Here is a 26668-nt window from a genome sequence, read left to right as displayed (position 1 = left end):
AAGGAGCAGCGCCTACCGACGCGGCAGCGTGCAGAGCAGCCAGGCCACGCCTCCGCGTACTACACTGGGGCCGGAGGGGGTCAAGCTGGGGGAGGGGAGGGGTCATGCTGGCTGGAGTGCCGGAGCAGGACAAACCCCTGACCCTGCTCCCCAGCTGGAGATGAGGGAAGGATTAAATGATCTGCCAGGCTGGATATGGGCCACAGTCTGCCCACTCTGGTCTACAGGATGGCGTCACTCTTCGCCACAGTTCTCACTGGCTGACTCACAACAAAGGCTTAAAAATGGTTTGACCCTACAAGATGCTTAGTTCCCTCATTTCCCAGTGACTTCTGTCGCTCAGCACCTTGCATGGTTTGGCTTCCCAGTACACTGCTGCCAAAATCAAGTACAACTCAACATGGTACTGCTTTGTGTTTTGTGATCTCTCATTAGCAAAGTGAAACAAACCAATAGCTTGAATACAAGCTTTTTGCTGTATAAACAAATCAGGTTCCATAGCAATTTTTTTAAATTAAAAAGGTAACATTTCAGTTCCAAATGTAAAACGTTTCAGAAAATAATTCCACTCCTAATTACTGCACTATGACAGATGGGGAGGTTTCCTGTGTTAATTTTCATTCTCTGTGGGTACAACACTGTTGTCTAGTGCTACAGCATGCATTATCCTGCCAAGAGGCCCTCTTACAATGGCTTTAAACACTATGGGTCAAATTCAGGCCTGGTGTCACTATACTGTAGCCAATGGAGTTATCTAGGAGATTAATTTAGACCACCATTATTAAAAGACAATTCTTTTATCAAACAATAACGATTGAGATAGACAATGGGCTGGATTCTGATCTCATTGATGCCGTAATAACACCACTAACTTTACTGAGGGCCTTTTATGAAGATCATCCACAAGTATTTGAAGATGGTATAGAAATGAAAGTGCTGCTAAGGACTTTGTGGCTACATAACTAGGTATAAGGGGATTACATTTAAAAAGGGAAAAGAAAGAAGTTGACTTAATTTCTTATTGATGAATTTATCAGATTGTACAACAGTCTCCCAAGGGAAGCTGCAGGAGCAGCGTAAGATGAATCATTTAAAACTACAGTGGACAAAGAACTTCAGGATAAACTGTAGGGACTAATCCACGCACTGGCAGGAGGACAGACTATATGGGTTAAAATGGCTTTCACATCTCTAACTTCTATGGTATTTTCGTAAAGAGACAAATAATACTGACTAGATATGGATGTCCAGCTGAAGATGGGTTGAGTAAGGGAAAAGAAGAGCATGAACTCAGAGCAAAAAAGGACAAAGCAGGAAGTACGCTGATTAAAATGTTGTTTTGATTATTATTTGCTCAGCGGCTTTGTGCAGCTAGCCCTGTAATTTCCTTCACTACTTTACAGGCTTTAAGGAACTTAAGACTTGCCAACAACTTTTTCACGGCAACTCACAACTTGCCAAGCTGAGATGCATCTTACAGAGAGTGGGGTAATATGGTTTAAACATTTGAGCTATTTAAGAAAAGAAGAAGAAATTTAACTCATGGGCGAGGGTCATTCCCATTCAGAACAAGTTTCCCTAATCTTAGACTTTTCTTGGCAAAATGGCTTAAAAATAAATAAATCAAAAGCCACTTGCAAGTTTCAAGGCCCTATTGTGCTCTCCATTATGCCAGTTAAAGCCCACATACTTACTCTAGATTTGGGAGAAAAGCGATCATAAAAATTATCGGGCTTGTGTTTCTCAAGACCAGTTTAAATAGGTAACTGCATACCACATGGAATAGCAAGCACAAATCAGAACTGTATTCCTCCCCAAAGTTAGGCATCTTACCTCCACATCTTTAAAGGAAGGTCAAGCACTTTGGCAGCTTACTGTAAATAACCAGGTTTGCCAGATGAATATGGATTGCTGCTTGTTTAGTTTTACTGAAGAATGGGGTCAGATACCCAGCTGGTGCAAATCAGTGGACTTGAGTGGAGCCGATTTACACAAGCTGAAGATCGAACACACTGCTTTGTCTGAGGAAACTCCACTTTGCAAACTTGGCTTTAATAACTCTTGCCATAGAAGCTTGGGATTTCTTCCCACCGCACATGATAGCACAATCCTTGTATAAGAAAACACTGGGTAAAAATAATAGTTTTAGAATAGCTATGTTTGGGGAGCTTTTTCTTTTGGATTCCAGAGCATGATATTCTTATTTCATGCCTTAACTACATCTAAATTGTTACACTCTGATAAATTCATTACTGCATGGCAATCTTACAGATATGCAATCTTGCTAACATTTCTTGCAGATGAATTTAAAAATGGAAAGGGGGAAAAGAAACAGTTCTCCATTTAATTTCTTACAGGCATGTCCAGAATAACAACAGATGTAAGGGATGTGATTTTAAAGCTAGTAGTGAGCACTGGGACCATTTGTTAAAATGTCACGAAATCATAGAAGTCTCACACATTCACTCCACTTTTATACATAGTTTTGCTCAAAGTGTGTGAAACACACACACACACAGCAGTCTAGCATCTAAGTGTAAATTTTGTATTTTTAAAACAGCCTTAAAACATACCCTTGTTTATAAAAAGCTTTAGAGGGAAAGCACAGGACTGCTGGAAAATCTGAATTCTATTCCTGGCTTTGCCACTGAGCCATTGGGTGACCTTGGGTAAGTCACTTAAGCCAAAAATTTTAAACTTGGATGCCTAAAATCAAGCACTCAAATCCATATTTAGGCTCTCCAAATAGGGTCTCAAATGCCTAACCCCTGACACATGTGAGAGAATTGCAGCATTAGGGCCCAACCCTGCAGATTGTTTATTTTGCAAACTGAAGGCCCTCAACATCTTTGTACTTCAGTTTCTCCATCTGTATCATGGGAATGAAAGCACTGACTACCAAACAGGAGTTTGGGGAAACTTACGGAACCAATCCAAGAATGTTCCAAGCATTTTTTACTCCCAGTGAAGCCAACGAGCACAGAGCTGCTTCAGCATCTCCACAGAATTTTTTGATGCCACCGAGGTTCAGGCCAGAAAGGTGCTTTAGAAGCACTCAGTCTTATTAAAAGTAAGACAGTAAATGTTTTCTTTTAGAAATACTGGACCTTTACTTTTCTAGAAACTAATATTAGCTAAAGGCTTCTGAAGCTTTAGGGTTATTTTGAGTGATAACTCTATGGTCACTTACATAGTAATGCAAGAAGAAAGAAATAAGATTGTCTTGACTGAAGACTAGAAACCTAATTCTCCTTTTACTTATGTCACTTTTAAACTGGTATAAAGTCACTAAGATTGATGAAATTTCTCCCAGTTTACACTGGCTTAAGAAGAAAATCAGACACAATGACTGGAACTAAATGCAGCTAAGCTGATTTACACCAGCTGAGGCTCTAGCCTGCCACGTTGGAAGCAAAACCTTTTTCCCTGTTTTCTCATCAACTGGCAAAAGTGGAGACCTACAAACAGTGGTTCCTTGGGGAGATCTTTGTGTGATAGTGGTGAAAACATTCTCACTGGTCTTTCATTCTCCCTCAACTGTTAGACCCAATCTAGAACTGAAAAAAAAAAACTAGCAGGATAAACACTGCTGGTTAAGTGAGATATTATCTGTGTTTTCTGATTCTCTTGTACGGGCACCGGATACTGTTTGGTTAAATGTATGTCAGCTCTCTCTTCATTTCAGAACTGCAACTGCTTGCCTCATGAAATATCACTTTCAGGAGAAAAAAGGGTGAACTCTGAGCTTATCATAGAGGATTTTGGTTCCTTTAGGAACTAGCAGTGACCGAATTCCAAGAAGTGGGAACATTCGTGTTGCAAACACAAAGGGCCTGACTCTGATCTCACTTATGCCCATTTTATGCTGTGTTGGCCTGATTCTCCACTGACACACCTTGTGTCCGTTACAGCTCTGCAATTAAATGGCTTCCAAGTACTACCATTCTGATTTGACAGGGCTCTTACACCTACTTTACAAGGTATCAATAACTATACCAAACAAAAGGCAGTGGCACATCTAGCCCATTGGCTCAGATTCTACAGTGGGGCTGAGGAGCACTAGGCACAGTGCAGGAGAAGAGTACCATGGTAATTTAGAGCTGCAGTTATGACCCCTCAGTCCTGGGGCTGTACAACTGCCAAGCTCGTCCCCAACATATTACAGCAGCCTTGCCCTGCAATTATGTCCCTGGAAGCATACGGCATGCCCAATAGGGCATGATTCCCTTCATCTCATGCCTACTGGCCAGCAGAGCTGGCCAAACTTATGGGAAGGAAATAAGTAGCACCCCTTAGAGGGGTGTAAGCAGCATGCAACTGCTCCTGTGATCTCCAGAGAGCATTCTGACCACCCCCCAAGCTGTTCTTTATGGCATGAAAACTAGACCATGCTACTGTACGCAGCATCACATACACAATAATATCAGATTGAAAAATAAGGTATTGAAATGATTTATTGAATCAGCAGTTGACCTGTCGATGATGTCACCACCACCATCAGAATACTTTACCTGTATTAATGAGGGCTCAGTCAAGTACTTGCGGGGGTTAATCCAGTAGGCTGTTGCCTTTCGAATACCCCGTGCACACACAGCTCAGATAACAAATGAAAGTAAGTGTAAGTTATTCTGTGGCCATTTGATCACATCACCAACATAACTAACTGTTCAGTAGAACTGACAGTCTCTGCTCCAACAGAGCCCAAGAGTAAAAGATTAATGGGTCACTGGCACAGCAGACTGGAGAGGTTTATGCAGGGCATTTGCTGCTGGCAGATTATATCAAGGAGCTAAAATTCACCTCAGAGTTCACTTTTTTTGAGAAAGGAAAATCACCACCATAGAATCTTACTTATTGTCTCACTTATTGCCACCTAAGGATGCTGCGGAAATACTAGAAGTGGTACTAATCCTTCAGCATTTGGAGAGCTGGAAGTATTCCCCTCACTTAGAAATACTACTGGAGTTCCCTTCAAATCTTCCCTCCAAGGAAAGAGGCAGAGAGTGTGGCCTCCTAACCCATGAGTCAAAACAGCCTCCCGTCCCCTAGAGGGCTAGCCCACCACACTGCTCCTCCTCACAGCAGCATAGCTTGTATGGGAGTGATGCTGCCTCTGGCCAGCCATGGCAAGAAGGAGCAGATGTGGAGTTCAAGTTAATGCTATTTTAAGAAGCATAACATTGCGTATGGGTATCCACTAGGATACATGCTGCTATAGAGGCAGAGAATGATACAACTGTCTCCAGCCCCTGGAACCCAGCAGAGCCGAATCCCCAAGAGGCACCCATGTACAGGATTCTGCAGCACACAGAATCATTGAATTTGAATTAGAACACAACTAAAAGCTCTAGTCTAAACAGATCCTAATAATTTTGTCTATACAAGGAATACAGGATCTGTGCTCCATTGCTTTTCCTGTTGAGCAGCGTATATGCCAAACTATACACAGATAGCAAGTTTTTAATTATTTCAATATGCAATAAAACTTTGATGCTCAGTATATTTAGTTATAATGTAAAAATGATGATGAGGAGGAGGATTTGGGCAATATCAACAAACCTATACAAAATAGCTGGAAATTTTCTGTTGAAAAGTATGATGGAAAATGGCTTTTTTTTTTTTTGGTCAAAACAAAGTTCTATGGGACACATCTATTTTATTTTAAACTTATCAGGTTTTCATGTAAAAAATTTAAAAAATGGTTTTTCTTTTCTGATGAAAACTCAAAAAGATTTCTAAAATTAAATTATATATATATATATAAAAATTTAGTTTTTTAGAAATCTTTTTGAATATATATATATATATACACACACACACACACACACTCTCAAAATTTAGTTCTGCATATATATAATTTACTTTTTCATTTTTCCATCAAAAATAGATGAAAATGATATTTACAGTTTTCATCTAATTTTTGGCAGGAAAAAATGTCCTCACCAGCTCTAAGGTCCAAGGCCATTTTATGGTCACATACAGCTGTTCTTTAGGCACTGATTCTCGAAACCCTTATGCACATGTTTAATTTTAACTGTGACAGTTGTCCGTTAAAGTGAACCACCTGCTTAAGTGTCTGCAGGATGGAGGCCTCAATGAACAAAGGTGGACTGTTCTAGACAGCATACTAAAAGTGAAAACTGAAAGTCATTTGCCATTGATATTGTCAAATATTAGGGAACCTATGGAGAGGGCAAACTATATGGCTCCTTGAGACTAGAGATGGAGCACTATAGTATTAAGAATAGTATTATCTTGATAATTATACTTTCAGCCTTGCCAAGGGACCAGAGCTATTCCCAATGAAGTCAATAATAAAACTCCCAATGGGAGAAACACAAGAAGCCAGGAGCCTGTAGAATCCTAACTATGATATTCATAGGGCAGATTTTAGAGGCCTAACTCTTCCAAGCAACACTTAAACATTCTTTCAATGCATTGATACCTGGGAATAAAAGAGTTCTGACCCTTAAAGTCTAATGCCATTGGTGCTATGGCTTTTACTATCTACCCAGATATTTATCTACCCAGTCTTTATTTCTTAAGCCAAATTGAGTTATAAAAGATTGGGGGCAGGGGTAGGAGAGATTCCATAAACCTATTTGGTGAGCAATTTTTTAAATTAATATTTTCCCTTCATGACTGAAGTTTATTTGTCCTGAAACCAGCATGTACCAGTCAATCTTTTGTTTGCTCCCCCATCCCCTCAAAATACCCTCCAAGGTGAGTCTGTCCATGCTTCGAGGATATACTACTCTAGGTTTAATGCAAAACTATTTATATTTTCCTTGGCTTCATTATTTATAAAGTTCCTTTTTAAAAAGTCTATGCACTACTATGTTTGATATTAAGTGATACCATTAATTATGTCCTGCTTTCCACTTTGGCATTACAAAAAATCCAAAGCAATTATAATGACAATAACAACAACACTGCACTCTGGTACAGAGATTAACAGGAATTCAGGATTTTTATCGTAGATGTATTCTTTAAGGATCTCACCTGAAACCTGAGACATATCTTGAGCCTCATCTGTTTCCATTTTCCTCAAGTAATCTAAGAAAGAGAGGAAGAGCATTAAGTTAATGTGAAATACAAAAAACAAGACAAAAAGCGTGGGGTGGGGGGAAAGAAAAATCCTTTGCTATTTAACTATGAGATTATCTGGCAAAAATAATGTATTTTTCTCTTTATTTTCCTCCCTGCATACCTGGGTATCAGACTGGCACAGACCTTGATCCTTTTAAAAACAGCATTACAAAGATTTATAAAAATATCATTACAAGCACAGGAGGACCAAATTTGTTATTTATTGTTAATTTCCTACTGCATAATAACCCAAAATGCAAACTGACTGCAACAAAATTAAGCAGAAAATTAAATGGCCCTGGGTCATTGTAGGCACAGAATTCATTCTCTTGGTTGATCCATAGTTATGTTCTTTCTAATTTACTGAGCATGCATCGATGAACCTTGAGTCAGCTTGGTGACACGCGTACAATCAGCAATCAAAAAACGAAGCAATTTGCTGAAGAATGTCTCATTTACCCAGGCAGGGCTGCATATCTGAGCAGCAACCGCCACTGCCTCCATTAATAATGAATACACCTCAAGCAGTGGCAGATGGGCAGAACAGCAGCTTCAGTATTTGGCCCTCACTCTTTCAGAAGCCCTTGCTTCAGACCACATCAGCTTTCTTCTACACAGGGAGAAGTAAAGCTCCCTAAAATAGCAAAACGAGCCCAGGAGACAAAGGGAACCCAGGCCTTCCTGTTTTGCTGACAGATGGCTGGCTCCACAGATTGGTAACAAATACTGGGAAACTACTGCCCTTCTGTTGCAACACATAATGTTCTGAGCATAAGTTGTGAGTGACCACAAACTCTGGGGAGAAGCACGCTGAGGATTAGTGAGTAGAAATAAAATTAAAGTTTTCACTTGGAGCACAAGAGTACAAGTCTGAAGTCTCAAGTGCCTATGGTGGACATCTGGTAGCGCCTTGGATAATAAATGGCTTACTAGAGCAGGTATTCCCAGCACAAGCTGATACTGAACTTTCAGCATGGTGCTGGCAACTCAGGTAACCTTAGGAGAAAAAAGTTATTTAACCTGTAAACTCTGTCTACTACAAGCCTTTGGGCCATGTCCCCATCTAATGTAAACTGTCATAGCTTCTTTGACTTCAATGGAACTATGACAGTTTACACTAGCTGAGAATCTGGCTCTTTTGACATTATTACATTCAAGGCACCACCACCACCAATCTAGTTTTCTGGAATCAGAAAGGTGGCAATGGAAACCTATTTCCATGAAAGGGTTAGAAACAGAGGAGGATAGTGGTTGAGTTACTGTACACAGAGTTATAAAACTATACTGACATTTGGTGAACGTGTACAATATCCATTCTTCTCAAATCCTCAAACATCTCTTTTTTGAAAGAAAGAAAGAAAGAAAGAAAGAAAGAAAGAAAGAAAGAAAGAAAGAAAGAAAGAAAGAAAGAAAGAAGCCATCAGTAATGTTTGGGATGGTAACGTGATACCAAATAAATGGCAGTGGAAAAGCTTGTAACAGCAGTAGTCCTATTTAATTCTCCAATGAATTTTATGGACTTCCTAGGCAACATTTGTCTCAGAACCCACACAGTGCACCTCAGATCTAACAGTCCACTCTTCAGACACATGCAAGTCTCCCTTTCACGTCAATGGAAGCTTTGTGCACAAGGAAGAGCCCAGTATCAGTGTGCACATCTGCTGTGTGGATTTAAGAGCAGACTTTTACCCTCTGCATTTTGCTTCCATGCCTTCAGTCTGTCCCCTCCACCAGGCATTCCACCCACTGTATAACTGCCTTAATGCTACTAAACATACCAGAACATTTTGTTTTGCTTTATTTCAGTCTCAAATTTTAGTCCCAGCCAAAACAATTTGTAAAAAATCATTACCTAAAATAGACTGTAGCTTTGCAAAACACAATAAACTCCTCCCACCCAACAATTTACATCAACTTCTATGGGACAGAAGAGATTTCAGTTTGTCCATTTTTTAATAAAGATAGGCTGTACTTCCCACTGACTACTTATCTTGAGGGAGGGGAAATCCAGCGTCATCTTCTAATTGTAACCTGTTCAGTTTCCGGAAATGTGGTACGTACTGGTAGCTGGGACTGTACAAAAGCCCAGTATCCAGACACACACTCCCTTAGTTCTCCTGCAAGGGTCACTGAACACAAATGAAGAAAAAGACATTCCTATGCATTTCTTGGTGCCTTAGATGATCATCCAGCTGTTTGATAAACATACAGTTTCACTGTGGCATGGTGAACTCCAGCCAAACAAAAACTCAAGAAAATATACAACAGAAGGGAATCCTATTAATTAATTAAACAGTGTAGAATAATTAGAAAATGCTTCAAGCTTTATTTCCAGGGCTTCAGAGAAGACAAAGCAAAATATGGGGGGTTTCTTCTTCCTCAATAAATCCACTAAAGACAGTCTCTTCCACAAAAAAGGATATTTAAATAAGAAAGTTTCTATTTTATTATTCCCATAATTACCCATCTTTAACATGACAAACCATACAACCCCAACGTTTCTGCAGCATACCAAGTACTGAATCATCCCTATTCTCCCAAAGCATGCTCTTTTTGCCTTTCAGCTGGAGTCTGATGTGGAGTTAAATTTGCAAAGGCTTCCCAATTTCTAAATGGGGAGGTCTCCTGGTTTAGATAGGAGAAGACTGGCGGCTGGGTGCTCTTGAGGAGAGATCCTCCACACTGCAAAACACCTCTCCTGGGTCTGTGAAAGCCTAGATTTGCTGACCTTCAGTACATTCTCTCAGGCTCACCTCTTTCCCCAGGCTTTTTGGGAGAGACAAGAGATTGATTAGGGTTTTGGGATGAGTGGATGGGCAATATCTTAGTTTGGTTGGGAAAGATGAGGGAATGTCTTCTTTTAAATGGTCTTTTAGAACTCAGAGCTAGTCTTATGTGCGTTCAGCACTCACAGCATTGATCATTCAATATATTTAAATTCATTAAATTAAAGCAGGTGATGCCTAATTTGAAGGGGGAAATAATAGTGCAATGCTAATGTATTCAGATTGTAAGTACCAGTGAAATCCCAACCAATTCCAACTAAAGCTTTAGGTTTGCCAGGAACACATGACTGGACCCATATCCAAATGCTGGGACAATACGTTTTTTGTAAACCTGAACTGGTTAAATGGTTTTTAAATCTTTACCTAGGCATAATCTCCCATTGGACCAAATTTTTGTGTAATGAGAGCACTACTTGTTCAAGTGACTTTTACATGGGTATATGCCTGGGTAAGAACTGATGACCTGATCTTGCTTCTATTAAAATCAATGGGAGCTTTGCTATAGACTTCAAGGGGAGCAGGATATAGCCTGGAGTAAGGACACTGGGATTTCTCCCCACTAAAGTTACGATTTAAGACTGGATTTTGAATGTTATCACAGGTGACACAAAAGGATTTCTGCAGAAGTTTATATGACATGTGACATTGGGGGAAAAGTACTATTATTTAGTAAAAGGAAAAAAATTAACAACCAACCCCTTGCAAATTTTCATAATAATTTTAAACTCATTGGGCCAAATTCACTATAGGCATGAGTGTGCGAAGTTTCACTGCCTTCTACACAGTTGCCCCTGCTTATGCCAACAGTGAATGTAAGCCAACATTTTTAAACGTCAGTGCCTAAAGTCAGACACCTAAGTTCACATTTAGGCATCCAGATAAGGATCCATTAACTTCAGTGGGAGGTGCAGGTGCTCAGCACCTCTGGAAATTCTGGCCTCTTTTATTTAGGTGCCTAAATATGGATTTAAGTGCTTGGGCCGTTACAAAAAATAGCTACAAAGCCCTTTAAAATATTATATAGTTTCTTCAAATCTCCTTAGAAATTGAATTCAAACCAATATATTTTCCTCTTAATAATCTAGACTTGATTGCAAAAATTAATTATAATGCTTTTGAAAACAAAACGTAAATCTTTGGGTCATGACATTATTAATCCTAAAGAAACACACTAAAATGGAAGTTCTAGATTGGTCCTGATATACACAAAGTGATGCTTTAAATAAGAAAACAATTAATTTATATACACACACACATACACAGGGATTGTACAGGTTGCCATCTAATCAAATCCTGTGTATGCAGACATGCACATAATTTCTTTTCCTCTTGTCAACTCCTCTCTATAATTCTGCCTATGCGGTGTTCATGGGAAATATACACATGTATGTCAGCCACATCATGTTTAATTTATAATACATGCACAATTGTGAATGTGTTCACATGGAAAACATAACCTTTCATAGTCTGAAGAGAAGTCGAGAGGGACAAGGTCTGCCCTCAGTTACTCCCATGCAACACCATCCAAATTCAGCAGAGTTGCACTGCTGTTAGTGAAAGGAGAATTTGGCCCAATATGTGCATTGTAGACTCTGAACTATTTTTTTCCCCACCTAACAGTCAAAATAGGCCAAATTAAGTATTTACATCAATTACAATTCATTGCAGTAGGGTTACATCAGTGACGAATTTGGGCCCATAAGTTAATGGGATCCTTTAGGATGCTGTTAGGGGAAAACATCTCTATAAGGTTAATTTTCCTAATTCAGAATGTTGCCCTTCAAAATACACCAATTTTGTTTTCTGCAAATGGAGTGTTGGTGTATTATTTCATCTCATATTTTTCAATGAAAATGTAAAGGTAAATCATATACATTAAAGTACCGCATTTATAACATGCTTTATACATTCAAAATGATGTACAAGCATGAGGGCTCAGTCCTGCATCATGTGCAACCAAAATTTCAACTGAAACCAATGGGATTTTGGAGTGTGAAGAGACTGCAGGATAAGGCCTACTGCCTAATTGACTCCAACATACTGTCCCAATCCTGCTACGTTTCCATATTCTTTGGTTTAAGCACTTGGGTAATGACTTCAACAGGACAACATACGTGCCCATGTTAAGTACATGTTTTCAGGATCAAGGTTTATATTAACACACTGTAGGCTAGATCCTAATCTCAAATACACTGATGAAAATTTGGAGTAATACTATTGACCTCAGTGCAGTTGCTTTGGATTTACATCAGCACACCTGAGATCAGAATCTGGCCCTCTGTTTATATACTACTTCTTATTTGATTTTGTAAAGTATGAATAAGGGCCCAGGTAACTACATTACACTCCTCACTACTTGTTTCCTACCCATTTTGTGGGATTTTTAAGCCCCAGTACCTAAGTGGAAAGGTCTCAGAGATGCACAACTAAACAACCACATAGCCAGTGACACTGCTCTCTCAAATTATGGGCACAATTAAAGGGTAAGAGGTTTTAAAGAGTTTAAGGTAGTCAGAAGAACAAGTCTCATTTACAATTAGTCTTGGGCTCCTAACTGCCTTAGGCACTTTTGAAAATCCCACCCAAAATCCATACAGCACACATGATGGCTGAAACAGGGACTCTTCCATTGCTATAATTATGGGCTAATAGGTCTATTCTGAAAAAACATAACACCCCCCCAACAAAATCAAACAGGGTAAGAGCTGATTTTGCAACCCACATTTATGCAAGCAGTAAACAGAACTCATTTGAGTTAGAGTTGCAGGAACTGGCTTTAAATGATTGCTGATGTTCTTATGGTGAGTCTCCTTTTTTGTGGTCTTTGAAATATAAGTCTCAGTGGCTCTTGATCAGACAAGATAAAACATAAAAAAAACATAGCCAAAGCAATGCATCTCACGTGAGTCGTAGCTTCAACAATACAGAGAGAGAGAGGTCAAACTCGATAAAGCCAACCCAGATAGCTTCCCAGCAAACCTGGTACCATCAAAGAATATACCGTTCAAAGTATTTGAAAGCGTATGCATATTAATGGCATGACTAAGCGAGGAGTGGCATGTACAGGTCCACAATTATTGAAAAAAGTCAACTGTTGCATGCATCTGCATAACTGAAGCATAGCTGTATCTTTAACTGCATCAAACGGCTTCAAACTGCAGCATGTTACTGAGATAATTCCCTCAAATCTGCGAAAGCTGAGGTTTGGACCAAAGACCACGGAGAGATGATGAACTAACGAAGAGGAAAAACCCTGTAAAAGTATTTATCTTTTTATTTTTTTTAATGCATCTACTGTAAATGAGGTCATTTTGTTTTAAAGGACCCTTTACTGCCAAATTGGGTAGACAAGGAAGAAGGCAAAAGAAGGAAGGTTATTAAGTTTGGGTAAAATGCAGCATATTCTGAATCAACTGAGAAGGATGTGGTGGAAATACTTGTAGAAAATTGCTAAAACCTATAAACTGGTTTTAATTAAAAGTGTTCAATATCTCAACAAGCAGCTGATAATTAACTTTATCACTGGTATTTAATAAAGTAGACTTCACAATCTCTACGAATGACACTACTTCGGAACCATTTTAATTCTATTTTAATTTCCTCCCCATCACACTACTCAATATAAATAGTAACTAAGAAGAAAAATAAAGAGTTCCTTCTAAAGACAGAAAATTGATCATCACACTATGGATTTTGCTATTTCCAATAACAGTTAAAAATACCTTCACTGCTATTAAGAGACTTTATAAAAAGAAATTTAAAACAAAGATCAATCCTTCCCCCTCGCCGTCATAATTTCTCTTCTACCCAGTCTGCATTCAACATTTTCCAAAAAGTCTAGAGAGGCATTTATTTAATACAGTCATTTTTCTATTCCTGGCAGGTGTAAATTCTGGTTAACTATGAGAATTGACAAAACAATTAGAAACGGTACAGTCAACATTCAATTCAGAGTCCCTGTCTATAAAATGAGGGAAGCACTGTAATTCAAGACATGAGAGTAAAACATAATAATAATAACTCTGCTAAAAGCACGGATTCAAAATATTTATATATATGGCACTTGTAAAATTAATGTCCATGTTAATGAACAATTGTGAGGGTCTGAAAAAAGTGGAAACATCCTATACAATTCTCAGTTATTTTGGAATTTGTTGTGAGAGCACTGCAAATTGCGTTTTTGAAAAAGTATATACATTCCACATATAATCTTATAAGCTTTCTATCAGATTTCAATTATATCTCCATTGCAGTATATTATGAAGGGAAGGAACATAGCTCCCTTTTTATTCACTTCATATACAAGTTCTTGCAATTTTCAGATGTCCATATCTGAGCCAAAGCAAACATTAAAAAGGATCTTCCAAATTTTTAGATTGCAACCCGAGTCTTTTTCTCATTTTGCACAATGAGAAAAATAAAGAGACAATTTTCCTAATTGAGGCCATGCTTTAGTAATTCATTGAACTCTGACTCCTTTCTTCATTAAGCCAAATAAAATCACCATCATACAGAAGAGACTCACACCTCCATCAAATAAACAAACCGACTAAAAGAGTCAGGAGTGGAAATTAAGGCACTGACTCTACCTAAGAACAAAGCACACTATCCAAGAGCCAGATTCTGCTCTGGGACATTATTGCACACTGCCTCTCATAGCAAATCTAGCAAAACAGTTGAGAGAAAGGACATTTTTATATTTGATGGAGCTTTTATTGCCAAATACCCCAGGACATATATTGAAGTAAGAATCAGCAGTCAATGTGGTTTGTTCCAAATGACAAGGGGTTTTAGTACCTATACTCATGATTGTGGAATTACTTCCTAGTTTCTCTTCACAGTTTAAGATTATAAACGAGCATTATTAGCTTGGAACAGTATCTTATATGTGGGTGTATTTTTTTCCTAGATACAGTTAAAAATAACTCCTAAAATTACTATACCTGAAATAAATTAACAGATTTTTTCCCCTCTATTTCTTTCTTTTGGTTACTTTGTGTTTTGCAATATTTGGGCTCAATCCACTATTGATTATTCCAGTTTTACATTGCGATCACTTCATTGTTTTAACTGTGGGTCTGGTCTACTGTATGTAGTCAGTTTCATGGTTACAATCTATCAGTCAGTCAGTGTCTCTTTTACTGAGAAGGCTAATGAAACATAAACAGGGGAATAGAAATGTTTTAAAATTATTAAAAATATATCTTATTAAGCTAAAGGAACGGATGCTTCCCATTGCTTTTAAAATCATTCATATTGTAGATTTTATTTTATTTAAATCATCCTGTGATACCTCTTGGAATAATACAATATAAATGCATTCTGTTGTATTGAAGCACACTGACAAGGTACGCTGCCAATCCTGCACTAACACACACAACTTCCCAATGTGATGACTCTCTGAGTAAAGTTAAGAATATACATCAATCTGCTGATTTGGGGTCTACTCAGCTCAAAGTAGTATCAAACGTTACCCATTCCACACAGGGCCGGCTTCAGGGTTTTTGCCACCCCAAGCAGCCAAAAAAAAAAAAAAAAAAAAAAAAAAAAAAAGTCGCGATCACGATCAGCAGCAGCTCCACTGCACCACTTTCTTCTTGGGTGGCAATTCAGCGGCAAGTCCTTCCCTCGCCGCCAAATTGCCACCGAAGAGCCCGACATGCCGCCCCTTCCCCTTGGCCACCCCAAGCACCTGCTTGCTCAGCTGGTGCCTGGAGCCGGCCCTGATTCCACAGCCTCTTCATGTTGAAACACTCAGAGCACAAAAGAGGGCATGGCTTAGGGGGAAAAGGTGTGGTTTATGGGTGCTGTGCTGTTGGAAGGGGTGTTATTTTTTTTTAAGTTGCACCAAAATCTATTCCTCTCTCTGCAAAAGTTCTCAGTTCTGTTCAAATTTAGGACCCAATCTACATGTAAAACTCTACTGACTTTAAATCATAATGACACACACATGTAGGATTGAGGACAGCAAGTCAAAGCTGACCTTGGTAATGGCTACTTGCCCTCCGTAATCACTTCCAATACATAGCCACTACGGAGATATGACGGTATAGTTATTCATATCATGCTGGAGGGGGCTTGGCGCACCCCCTTGTTTAAATACACCACCAAACTGAAGGGTGATTTGGGGGTAAATTTCTTGCCTTTGACAGGGTTCACACACCTTTCTGGATACTGCTAAATCTTCCCTGTCACAGGCAAATGATTCTTTGGGGCTCATAAAAAACACTTGAGAAAAGCAAGTGTTTTTGCCTTTGGGCCACTTCACCAAGTGGCAGGGATTTTCAATACGTTTCCCAGAGGATCAAACACCCAGGCAGCCCTTTTTTTTATTTTTAAAGTATATTCATTCTCCACATTTCAAGTGACACAACATATGCCCCATATTTTTCTAAACAATTCCAGCAAATGCATTTAATATTACTTTAGCTGTCAAGTGGTGTTGCCTCCTCCCCGTCTAAAATGGAAAATTATTAGATTCACAACCCTTCCTCTGTATGATCACATGCTTCTCTGGAACACAGGGTTTTGTCACAGACTAAGAACGGAAATTTTGTGGGAACACCTTAAAATATTAGCAGCACTTGCTGCTAACTTATCTTCTAAAGTTGCCAATATTAAAATCTGCCAACACATTACTATTTATTTTCAATTTGGTTTAATGCTCCTACACTGTGTAGCAGGAAAAATTGTGACTTCAAAATGCATTCAAGTACATTGGTGAACAATAAGAAAACCTGACAATAAAATTAACCCTTGAGCCCATGCAGTAGTTCTTATAAATATGAAACTCCCGCTGAAGTCTTCAGTGGAAGTTTTGCCTACCAAAGAGATACAGGATTGGGCTGGATCAGTGACTTTAACACCTAGTGGATTTTTTTTAAAGAGTTTCCAAGCACAAACTGCCAACATAGGACATATAATTTACTTGGTGCTTTGTGCTGTCCAAAGCATTTTCCTTACCTCTGGAATGTGCAAACAGTTGGTATAAGAAGTACCTCTCAGTTCAAATACAAATATATCTGGAAAGGTTTGTGGCATCATTTTTGAGTTATACAATTTATTTGATGAGCAATATGGATACACTCTTCTACCACTATTTTAAAACACCAGAGGTTGGTTCTCCTCTCAAACTTGACATTAGTGCAGCTATTAGATGGAAGTAACGGGTGAACCAAGTTTTAGTCTTTGAAGCCCACAACAGAATAAAAAACTGCTTTACTAATATTGGAATGGGGATTGTTGCATTTTGTTACCATGCTGCACGCTGCATATCACATGCACACTTACACAACGAAGCATTCCACCAATCTGTGTCCAAAGTTAGCAAAGCTTTTTGACATGCCACCTAGGCTGTATCAGATGTATGACAGGTCTTTTGCTCCATTGCAATTTCTGCACATAGTACAAAATGCTGCAACTTACTTTAGGGAGACCAGAAAGCGAGTGTGAAAAATCGGGACAGGGGATGGGGGGTAATAGGCGCCTATATAAGACAAAGCCCCAAATATTGGGAATGTCCCTATAAAATCGGAACATCTGGTCACCCTAACTTACTTAGTGTTCTTCAGGATACATGGCCACTCAGCAAAACATTACACGGGATAAATAATGCACCAAAGAAAAACATTTAAGTTTCTGCAGTTATGAGCAGAGTGGAAACAGGCAAGCATTTAAACCATATAATTCATGTGCTGTGCCCTTCAACATCAGTGTTTCACAGGTAACAACAGTTAATTCTGGAGTAAATGTGCACTATTTCCAAAATTTCACACTATGCCTGTGTCTCCAAAGCAGCTCCACTGGAAGAAAAATATTTAAGATAGGTCCTGACTCCAGATATTAATGCATGAAAGGTGAAATTCTGGCTTCATTAAAGACAATGCCAAACTCCCACTGACTTCAACAGAGTCAGGATTTCACTCAAAAAGTGGGTTCTTAGATTTTGAATTTTAATTTTAATTATAATTTTATATTTATATTTACATTTTCATTTACAACACTCAGTAGAAAAGAAATATTTAACTAAATGTTGCCAATCAAAAGCTAACACAATTCCAAGATGCCCAAAAGTTTATATTTATTACAAGACTTTTAAACCTGGCACCAGATATCACTGGAACAAGGAAGGATCGCATACAAAGTGAAGTAGAGATCTCCACAAGCTAGCCAAGTCTTCCCCCACCCAGTTCTGCTAATGAGAATTGTGGTTTCTAAAAGGAGAATATGTCAGCAGAGACTCTGGGTGCACAGGGTTTTTATCCAATTTCTTGCGTCCATGAGCAGCTCTTTGAGAGGATAGGGATTTAGCACTTGGGCATTCAAGTTTGTTGCAGACTAAAAGTTCAAGTGCTCAGTGCAGGATAAAGTGTTGTTATGAGGTTTTTTCCTTTCCAATTTTATGAACATAGACATGGGTTTTAAAGGAATATATTTCTCTTTTTGACGTACACTCAGGATTTAAAAACAAAACCAATCATGTAAATGGACAATTTATATTCGAAAAGCAGCTCCAACATGAAAGAACTAACTACTTTTCAAGAAGTGTTGCACATTGTGGTGTAATCCATGTCAGCCCCATGAGCAGGAATCCCAGGCCTAAAATAAGCTCATCTACAATACTGTAGTAATGGATTTTTTCCCATTTTTTCTTAATTTTTCTGGATAAAAAAAAACAAAATGAAAATTATTTAAAAAAAGTGGGAATACAAGTGGCTTGTAAAATCAACAGAGGCAATAAAATTTCAATTTGAGACTGCCACTCCATACTTAATTCACATTTTGTCTAGACACTGCAGCAGAAGTGCTTCATGAACTCACATTAGTAGATCCCTGAAATACTAGGGCATGAAGAGGGAAGTTGAGGGCAAGTTGAGAGTGGCAACCTAACTCATGTAATTTCCTTGTTTTAACTGATGCAAGCCAAACCTTTTAGATTATTTGGACAGGTTTGAGGCAGGGGAGTGGGGGTGAAATATAATAGTTTAACTTTTCATCTTTATATTTTAATGATAGTTTATTGTGTCCAATTTATTTAGGGTGTAATCCTGCATGAGTTACAATCCACATGAGCAGTCCATTGATGTTAATGCGTGTGTATGTGGGAGTTTGCAGAACCTGGCCCTTAGTTTGTCTTTTACTTTTAAAATGAACTAATAGTTACAAAACTTTCAAAGCGGAAAGTAGCCATGAACATGTGAAACACATAAAATCTCTCTTGTACGCATTTTGGTGTTTTTTCCTAGGATTGTAAAACAGTGGATGCATCTGGACACAACCTATGTGATATCCAACTATTGACATGCTAAAAACTGTCCTATGGACAAAACAGAATTGGAGAGTCTTCAGTCTTGTTTCTGTTCTCCATCTTTACCCTTCCCCTTCTGAAAATTCCAGTGCCATTAATGTGTGTAAATACCTAGCACATTCATTTATACATTTCAAAAAAATTACATTATTTTCCCCTCAAATTATTTGCTATGCTTGATCAGTAGTCCATGCCATCTTAAAAACTATTACATTCTACAAAACACCAGTTTCATAGTAAGGGTTTGAGATTATAAACTGTATTAGGACAGTAGTTTTAAGAGTTATCTGTAAACAGAAAATAATCACAATACTATCATGGATCTTAACTCTGAAAAGCCTAAGAGGATGCTTTGTACAATGCAGGACAGCCTTGCTGTACTTTGCAGAACATTGTCCAAAAGTAAGACATTTCTTAAATTAAAAAAACAAAAACAAAATTAGAAGCTTCCTTGTAAATGACATCTGAAATGTGAAGTTGTTTCTATACCATTTTTTTGAAAGAGATGACAGGGCAAAACAGTCAGTTATGGAAATCACAAGTTGTGCTGTGTGGTGAGAAAGAACAAATCTTCAACTGAGAGAGCCTATACCACAATGAAGATAGTTCCTTCCTTATAGCCAGATCTCCAAATAAATGTATTCTGCACATCTCACAAGTCCCTGACGGGTTGTGGAACCCCCACTGACTTCTTTCTGTAATTTACAGGGACAACCTACTTGAACTTGGGCTTTGAATGAACTTAGGTGCTGGAGGTGATTCACAGACACTGAAGCATGCTCCTGAGAGGGGATTATGTTTTTACTGCCCCCTTACTTTCCTCACCCTCCTAATGTTGTTTTTTTTTAAATAATGAATAAATTTTTCAATATATCTCACTGGTTTTGCCTGTTCCTAAAAACTTTAGGGAATAATTTAAAAGTATCTTGGCTCTTTTGTGCAACCTATATTTCAATAAATTTATTTCCTACTATCATACCTAGTCAGGATGAGAAGGAACATTGGTAACATTCATTTAAAAAATAAGAAAGATAAGTAGCTTGTTTAGCCTCCGTAATCTCCCTGTTTTCTTTCACAACTTCCTGAAATTACTCAACTCACACTGTTCCCTATTTCTTTAAAATAAAACAAAACAAGCAAGCCTTCTCTGTATTAATTCGAAGTTTTCTTGTGTATTTCTCTGGAGTTTACACTATACACATAGAGGAATCCCACTGACTCCTCGGGATCTCATCTAAAGCTACCTGTTTTTGAAGAGGAGGAGGTTAGGATCCATGGCCAAAAAGCTGATCCGCTTTTAGCAGAGCAAATACAAAACAATAGTGCAAACAAACAAATATGTATTGCTAAAGCACTATGAAAGAAACAGCCCATCCTTATATGGGCAGCTGTAAATGGCAAATTTCCCCCTTGTCCACTGCTTGTGACCATCCTATGATCCCAGAACGCAAGACCACCAGGATAGGACATCATCGCTGGCCCCTAACAAACATTAGCCGGGATCTCCTCCTTCCCTAAGCAGAAAAGTTACCTCCCCACCATTCGCACCATCCACACTCACCCCTTGCCCCGTCTTCTCAGCAAACTTTGTCCTCTCCTCCCCCAACCCCCTCCCCCCCAAAAAGTTTGCAGCACAGCAAAGCGCTCAGACAGGTGTCAGCCCAGGCTACTCGCAGCCCAGGCAAAGGCAGAGGGCGGCACAGGGCGAGCAGCAAGACGATGCCAGACGAGACATGCCCTGCCACACTCAGCAGCTGCCCCCCTGGAGCGCTGCGGCTCGCCAGTACGGTACCTGCTCTGGCCGGGGCTGGCTGCAGACAGTTCTCCCAGTCCTCTCCAGCTCCATGTGCTGCGGCTCCTCCTCGCAGCAGAGCCGCGGCAGGAGGCAGCTCCGCTCTCAGTCCCTCCCCTCTCCACTCCACTTCCTCATTCCAATGCAACATGACTGCAGCCGGCCAGCTCCAGCGGGCATCTCGCTCCCGCTACGCTCCCCCGCGCCCTGCAAAGCGGTTCATTTTAAGGCGAGCCCAGCAGCCCCGATGAGCGCAGGAGACTCGCGGAGGCTGTCAGAGGAGGGCAACACCCTCTTTTCTCACCGAGCCTCTTCTGCACTGCTGCGCCAGGTCGCTGTCCAGCGGGACAGGGCTTCTCCTTGACCCACCTGTTAACCCTTCAGGCGCTGCAGGATGAGCCAACCCCCTCCTCTGGGATGCACAACACCGACTTTCTCTCCAGGCGGTGGTTAGCCTCTGGATCTTGAACTGAAGCCTTATGAAAGTGCCCAGATACCACGGGGATGGGTACCCAATGACCATGTGTGGTAAAATAAACTAAATTAACGCATGGTGGAAAAACCATCCTGAAGGATAGGCATAAAAACGACTCACCTGCCCCTGCTGTGATGATATTTTACTTGGCCAGCAAAGAAAAATGCAACCCTGACAAATAGAATTTAGCAAGGGAATTATAAAGCTTACACAAGTGAGCGACATAGACAAAATGGGCCAGGTTCTGTCCAGATTAACCCAGTGTGAATCTAGAATAACTCCTCTGATGTCCATAGAATTATTCATAATAATTAAATATTATATTTGTCATGCCTGAGAGCCTGAATTAATAATCAAACTAGATACCATTAACTTGGGTTTGAATATAGACTGGGAGTGGCTGGGTCATTAATACACATATTGAATCTATTTCCCCATGTTAAGTATCCTCACACGTTCTTGCCAACTGTCTAAAATAGGCCATCTTGATTATCACTACAAAAGTTTTTTTTCTCCTGCTGATAATAGCTCATCTTAATTAATTAGCCTCTTACAGTTGGTATGGCTACTTCCACCTTTTCATGTTCTCTGTATGTATATATATTTCTTACAATATGTTCCATTCTATGCATCTGATGAAGTGGGCTGTAGCCCACAAAAGCTTATGCTCAAATAAATTTGTTAGTCTCTAAAGTGCCACAAGTACTTCTGTTCTTTTTGTGGATACAGACTAACACGGCTGCTACTCTGAAACCTGTCATTATGCAAGACCTTGAATTTAGCCATATGGAGTGGAAATCCATCAACTTCATGAAAAAACTTGTACAGATACAAACAGACATCAACTTCCTTTCCAAATGCAAACAAATGGACATCATACCAAAAGGACTATATGTAAAAAATCCATTACAATCTACATATCACACAGACTATGCTGAGAGATTGTGCCACACGCTCTCAAAGAAACTGCAAAACCACTTGATCAACATCCTATACAGCAAACAGTGAAAGATTAAGAATGAGCTCTCAAAACTAGATACTCTCATCAAAAACCAACCTTCCACACAAACTTCCTCATGGATAGATTTTTAAAAAACTAGACAAGCCATTTACAACACAAACTTTGCTTCTTTACAAAGGAAAAAGGACATTAAACTATCGAAACTGCTACATGCCACAAGGAGCCACAACAGTAGTTCCCTTAACCCAACCAACAATATTGTTAATCTTTCCAGCTATACTCTTAGCCTGACAGAAGAGTCTGTCCTATCTCACGGCCTCTCTTTGTGTCTTTCCAGGCGCATGAACATGATACAGCTCTGCGGTGACCTAGAATCCTACTTTCAATGTCTCCGACTCAAAGAATATTTCCAACACACTTCTGAACAACATACTAACCCACAGAATCCTTCCTACCAATACCACAAAAAGAAGGATTCTGCGTGGACTCCTCCTGAAGGTCGAAACAACAGACTGGACTTCTACATAAATTGCATTCGTCGACGTGCATGGGCTGAAATTGTGGAAAAGCAGCATCACTTGCTCTATAACCCCAGCCGTGCTGAACACAACACCATCAACAGCCTCAGGAACAACTCTGACATCATAATAAAAAAGGCTGACAAAGGAAGGGCTGTCATCATCATGAATAAATTGGAATATGAACAATGGGCAGCTCTCTAACTCCACATCCTACAGGCCATTATCCTCTGTTCCCACTGATGATTAACAAAAGAAACTGCATCATCTGCTCAAGAAACTCCCTGAGAAAGCACAGGAAAAGATCTGTACAGACACATGCCTAGAACCCCAACCAGGGGTATTCTATTTGCTACCCAAAATCCATAAATCTGGAAATCCTGGATGCCGCATCATCACAGGCATTGGCACCCTAACAGCAGGATTGTCTGGCTGTGTGGACTCTCTCCTCAGGCCCTAGGCTACCAGCACTCCCAGCTATCTTTGAGACACCACTGACTTCTTGAGGAAACTACAATCCATTGGTGATCTTCCAAAAAACACCATCCTGGCCACTATGGATTTTGAAGTCCTCTACACCAACATTCCACACAGATATGGTCTACAAGCCATCAGGAACAATATCCTCAATAATGTCATGGCAAACCTGGTAGTTGAACTCTGTGACTGTGTCCTCACCCACAACTGTTTCACATTTGGGGACAATGTATACCTTCAGGTCAGCGGCACTGCTATGGGTACCCGCATGGCCCCACAGTATGTGAACATCTTTATGGCTGACTTAGAACAATGCTTCCTTAGCTCTTGTCCACTAACGCCCCTACTCTACTTGTGCTACATTGACAACATCTTCATCATCTGGACTCATGGAAAAGAAGCCCTTGAGGAATTCCACCATGATTTCAACAGTTTCTATCCCACTATCAACGTCAGCCTAGACCAATCCACACAAGCAGTCCATTTCCTGGACACTACTGTGCTAATAAGTGATGCTCACATAAACACCAGCCTATACCGGAAACCTACTGACTGCTATACTTACCTACATGCCTCCAGCTTCCATACAGGACACACCGCACGATCCATTGTTTACAGCCAAGCTCTAAGATACAACCGCATTTGTCCCAATCCCTCAGACAGAGACAAACACCTACAAGATCTCTATCAAGCATTCTTAAAACTACAATATACCTGCTGAAGTGAAAAAAAAACAAATTGACAGAGCCAGAAGAGTACCTAGAAGTCACCTATTACAGGACAGGCCCAACAAAGAAAATAACAGAACGCCACTAGCCGTCGCCTTCAGCCCCCAACTAAAACCTCTCCAGCGCATCATCAAAGATCTACAACCTATCCTGAAAGATGATCCCTCACTCTCACAGATCTTGAGAGACAGTCCTCTTTTACAGACAGCCTCCCAATCTGAAGCAAATACTCACCAGCAACCACACACCACACAACAAAAACACTAATCCAGGAACCTATCCTTGCAACAAAGCCAGATGCCAACTCTGACCACATATTTATTCAAATGACACCATCATAGGACCTAATCACATTAGCCAGGCCATCAGGGGCTCGTTCACCTGCACATCTACCAATGTGATGTATGCCATCATGTTCCAGCAATGTCCCTCTGCCATTTACATTGACCAACCTGAACAGTCTCTATGCAAAAGAATAAATGGACACAAATTTGACATCAGGAATCATAACATTCAAAAACCAGCAGGAGAACACTTCAAACTCCTTGGTCACTCAGTAACAGACTTAGAGGTGGCAATTTTGAAACAGAAAACCTTAAAAAACAGACTCCACTGAGAAACTGCTGAATTAATATGCAAACTAGATATCATTAACTTGGGTTTGAATATAGACTGTGAGTGGCTGGGTCATTACACATATTGAATCTGTTTCCCCATGTTAAGTATCCTCACACCTTCTTGTCAACTGTCTAAAATGGGCCATCTTGATTATCACTACAAAAGTTTTTTTTTCTCCTGCTGATAATAGCTCATCTTAATTAATTACCCTCTTACAGTTGGTATGTCTACTTCCACCTTTTCATGTTCTCCGTATGTATATATATTTCATACAATATGTTCCATTCTATGCATCTAATGAAGTGGGTTGTAGCCCATGAAAGCTTATGCTCAAATAAATGTATAAGTCTAAGGTGCCACGAGTACTCCTGTTCTTTTTAAGGCCAGAAGGGACCACTGTGATGATCTGGTCTGACCTCCTATATAACACAAGCCACATATTGGCTGCCGCTTCCTGCGGCTCCCATTGGCCTGGAGCAGCAAACCATGGCCAGTGGGAGCCATGATTAGACGGACCTGTGGATGGGGCAGGTAAACAAACCGGCCCAGTCTGCCAGCGGCTTTCCCTACACAAGCGGCGAAACAAGTTTGGGAAACACTGTCCAAAGGATATCTTTAAAAAAACAATCCAATCTTGATTTAAATATTGCTTGTGATACAGAATCCACCATGACCCTTGGTAAGTTGTTCCAGTGGGGTTAATTACCCTCAGTGTTAATTTTTTTCCCCTTATTTTCAGTCTGAATTTGTCTAACTTCAACTTCTAGCCAATGGATCATGTTACTCTGTTATCTATTAGATTGAAAAACCCATCATCAAATATTTGTTCCCCATGTAAGTACTTATGCCTGTAATCAAGTCATCACTTACCCTACTCAAAGAATTCAGACAATTGAGCTTTACACAGAGAAGGGTGATCAGACAGCAAATATAAAAATTTGGGGTGGCGGAGGGGAGGTAATAGGAGCCTGTATAAGAAAAAGACCCAAAAATCAGGACTGTCTCTATAAAATCAGGACATCTGATCACCCCGTCTTTGAGTCTAATGACTATAAGGCATGTTTTCTGATCCTTTAATCATTCTCATGGTTCTTCTCTGAACCCTCTCTAATTTATCAACATCCTTCTTGACATGTGGACAATAGAACTAGTCACAGTATTCCAGCAGCAGCTGCATCAATGTCAAATACAGAGGTAAAATAACCTCTCTATTCCTACTCAAGATTCCCCTGTTTATGCATTCCAAGACCGCATTAGCCCTTTTGGCCCCAGCATTTCATTGGGAGCTCATACTCAGCTGCTGATCCACGATGAATGCCAATATCTTTTTCAGAGTCATTGCTTCCTAGGACAGAGTCCCCCATCCTGTAAATATGGCTATATTCTTTGTTCCTAGATGTATACATTTACCCTTATTAAAATGCATATTGTTTCCTTGCACCCAGTTAACCAAGTGATCCAGATCACACGTTATCAGTGACCTGTCCTCTTCCCCCAATTTTTGTGTCAACTGTAAACTTTATCAGTGATGATTTCCTGTTTCCTTCCAGGTCTTTGTTAAACATCTTAAATAGTGTAGGACCAAGAACTATTCTCCGAAAGAAACTAGAAACACATCAACTCAATGATAATTCCCCATTTAGTTACATTTTGAGACCTACCAGTGAGTCAGCTTTTAATCCATTTAATGTATACCATGCTCATTTTATATCAGTCTAGATTTTTAATCAAAATATCATGTGGTACCGAGTCAAACACCTTATAGAAACATAAGGAGGGAAATGTACCTGATGTATGCCATACTTTAAAAACTGTGATTTGTCACTAAAGAACTAGAAAAAAGTTTGTCTTTCCCATTATCAGTCCATTTTCAGGAATTTATAAGTGGATCATACAGATTTACGAGGGGCTGGAATT

General features: G+C 39.6%; 1 protein-coding gene across 1 annotated transcript in view; it reads right to left on the bottom strand.

Annotated features, from left to right (window-relative positions):
• The window catches only part of IKZF1 (IKAROS family zinc finger 1), a 100012-nt gene extending 78752 nt beyond the window's left edge, over positions 1-21260 (bottom strand). Inside the window, 2 exon segments of the mRNA XM_030551466.1 lie at positions 7003-7056; positions 20975-21260. Coding sequence (XP_030407326.1) covers positions 7003-7056; positions 20975-21125 — 205 coding nt within the window. The 5' untranslated portion in view covers positions 21126-21260.
• Between the last annotated feature and the right edge of the window lie 5408 nt (positions 21261-26668).

This window comes from Gopherus evgoodei, chromosome 2 (genome assembly GCF_007399415.2).
Source record: "Gopherus evgoodei ecotype Sinaloan lineage chromosome 2, rGopEvg1_v1.p, whole genome shotgun sequence".
In the NCBI taxonomy this organism is placed as follows: domain Eukaryota; kingdom Metazoa; phylum Chordata; order Testudines; family Testudinidae; genus Gopherus; species Gopherus evgoodei.
Note: the sequence above shows the minus strand (reverse complement) of the source record. Positions and strands in the feature narration are given on the sequence as shown.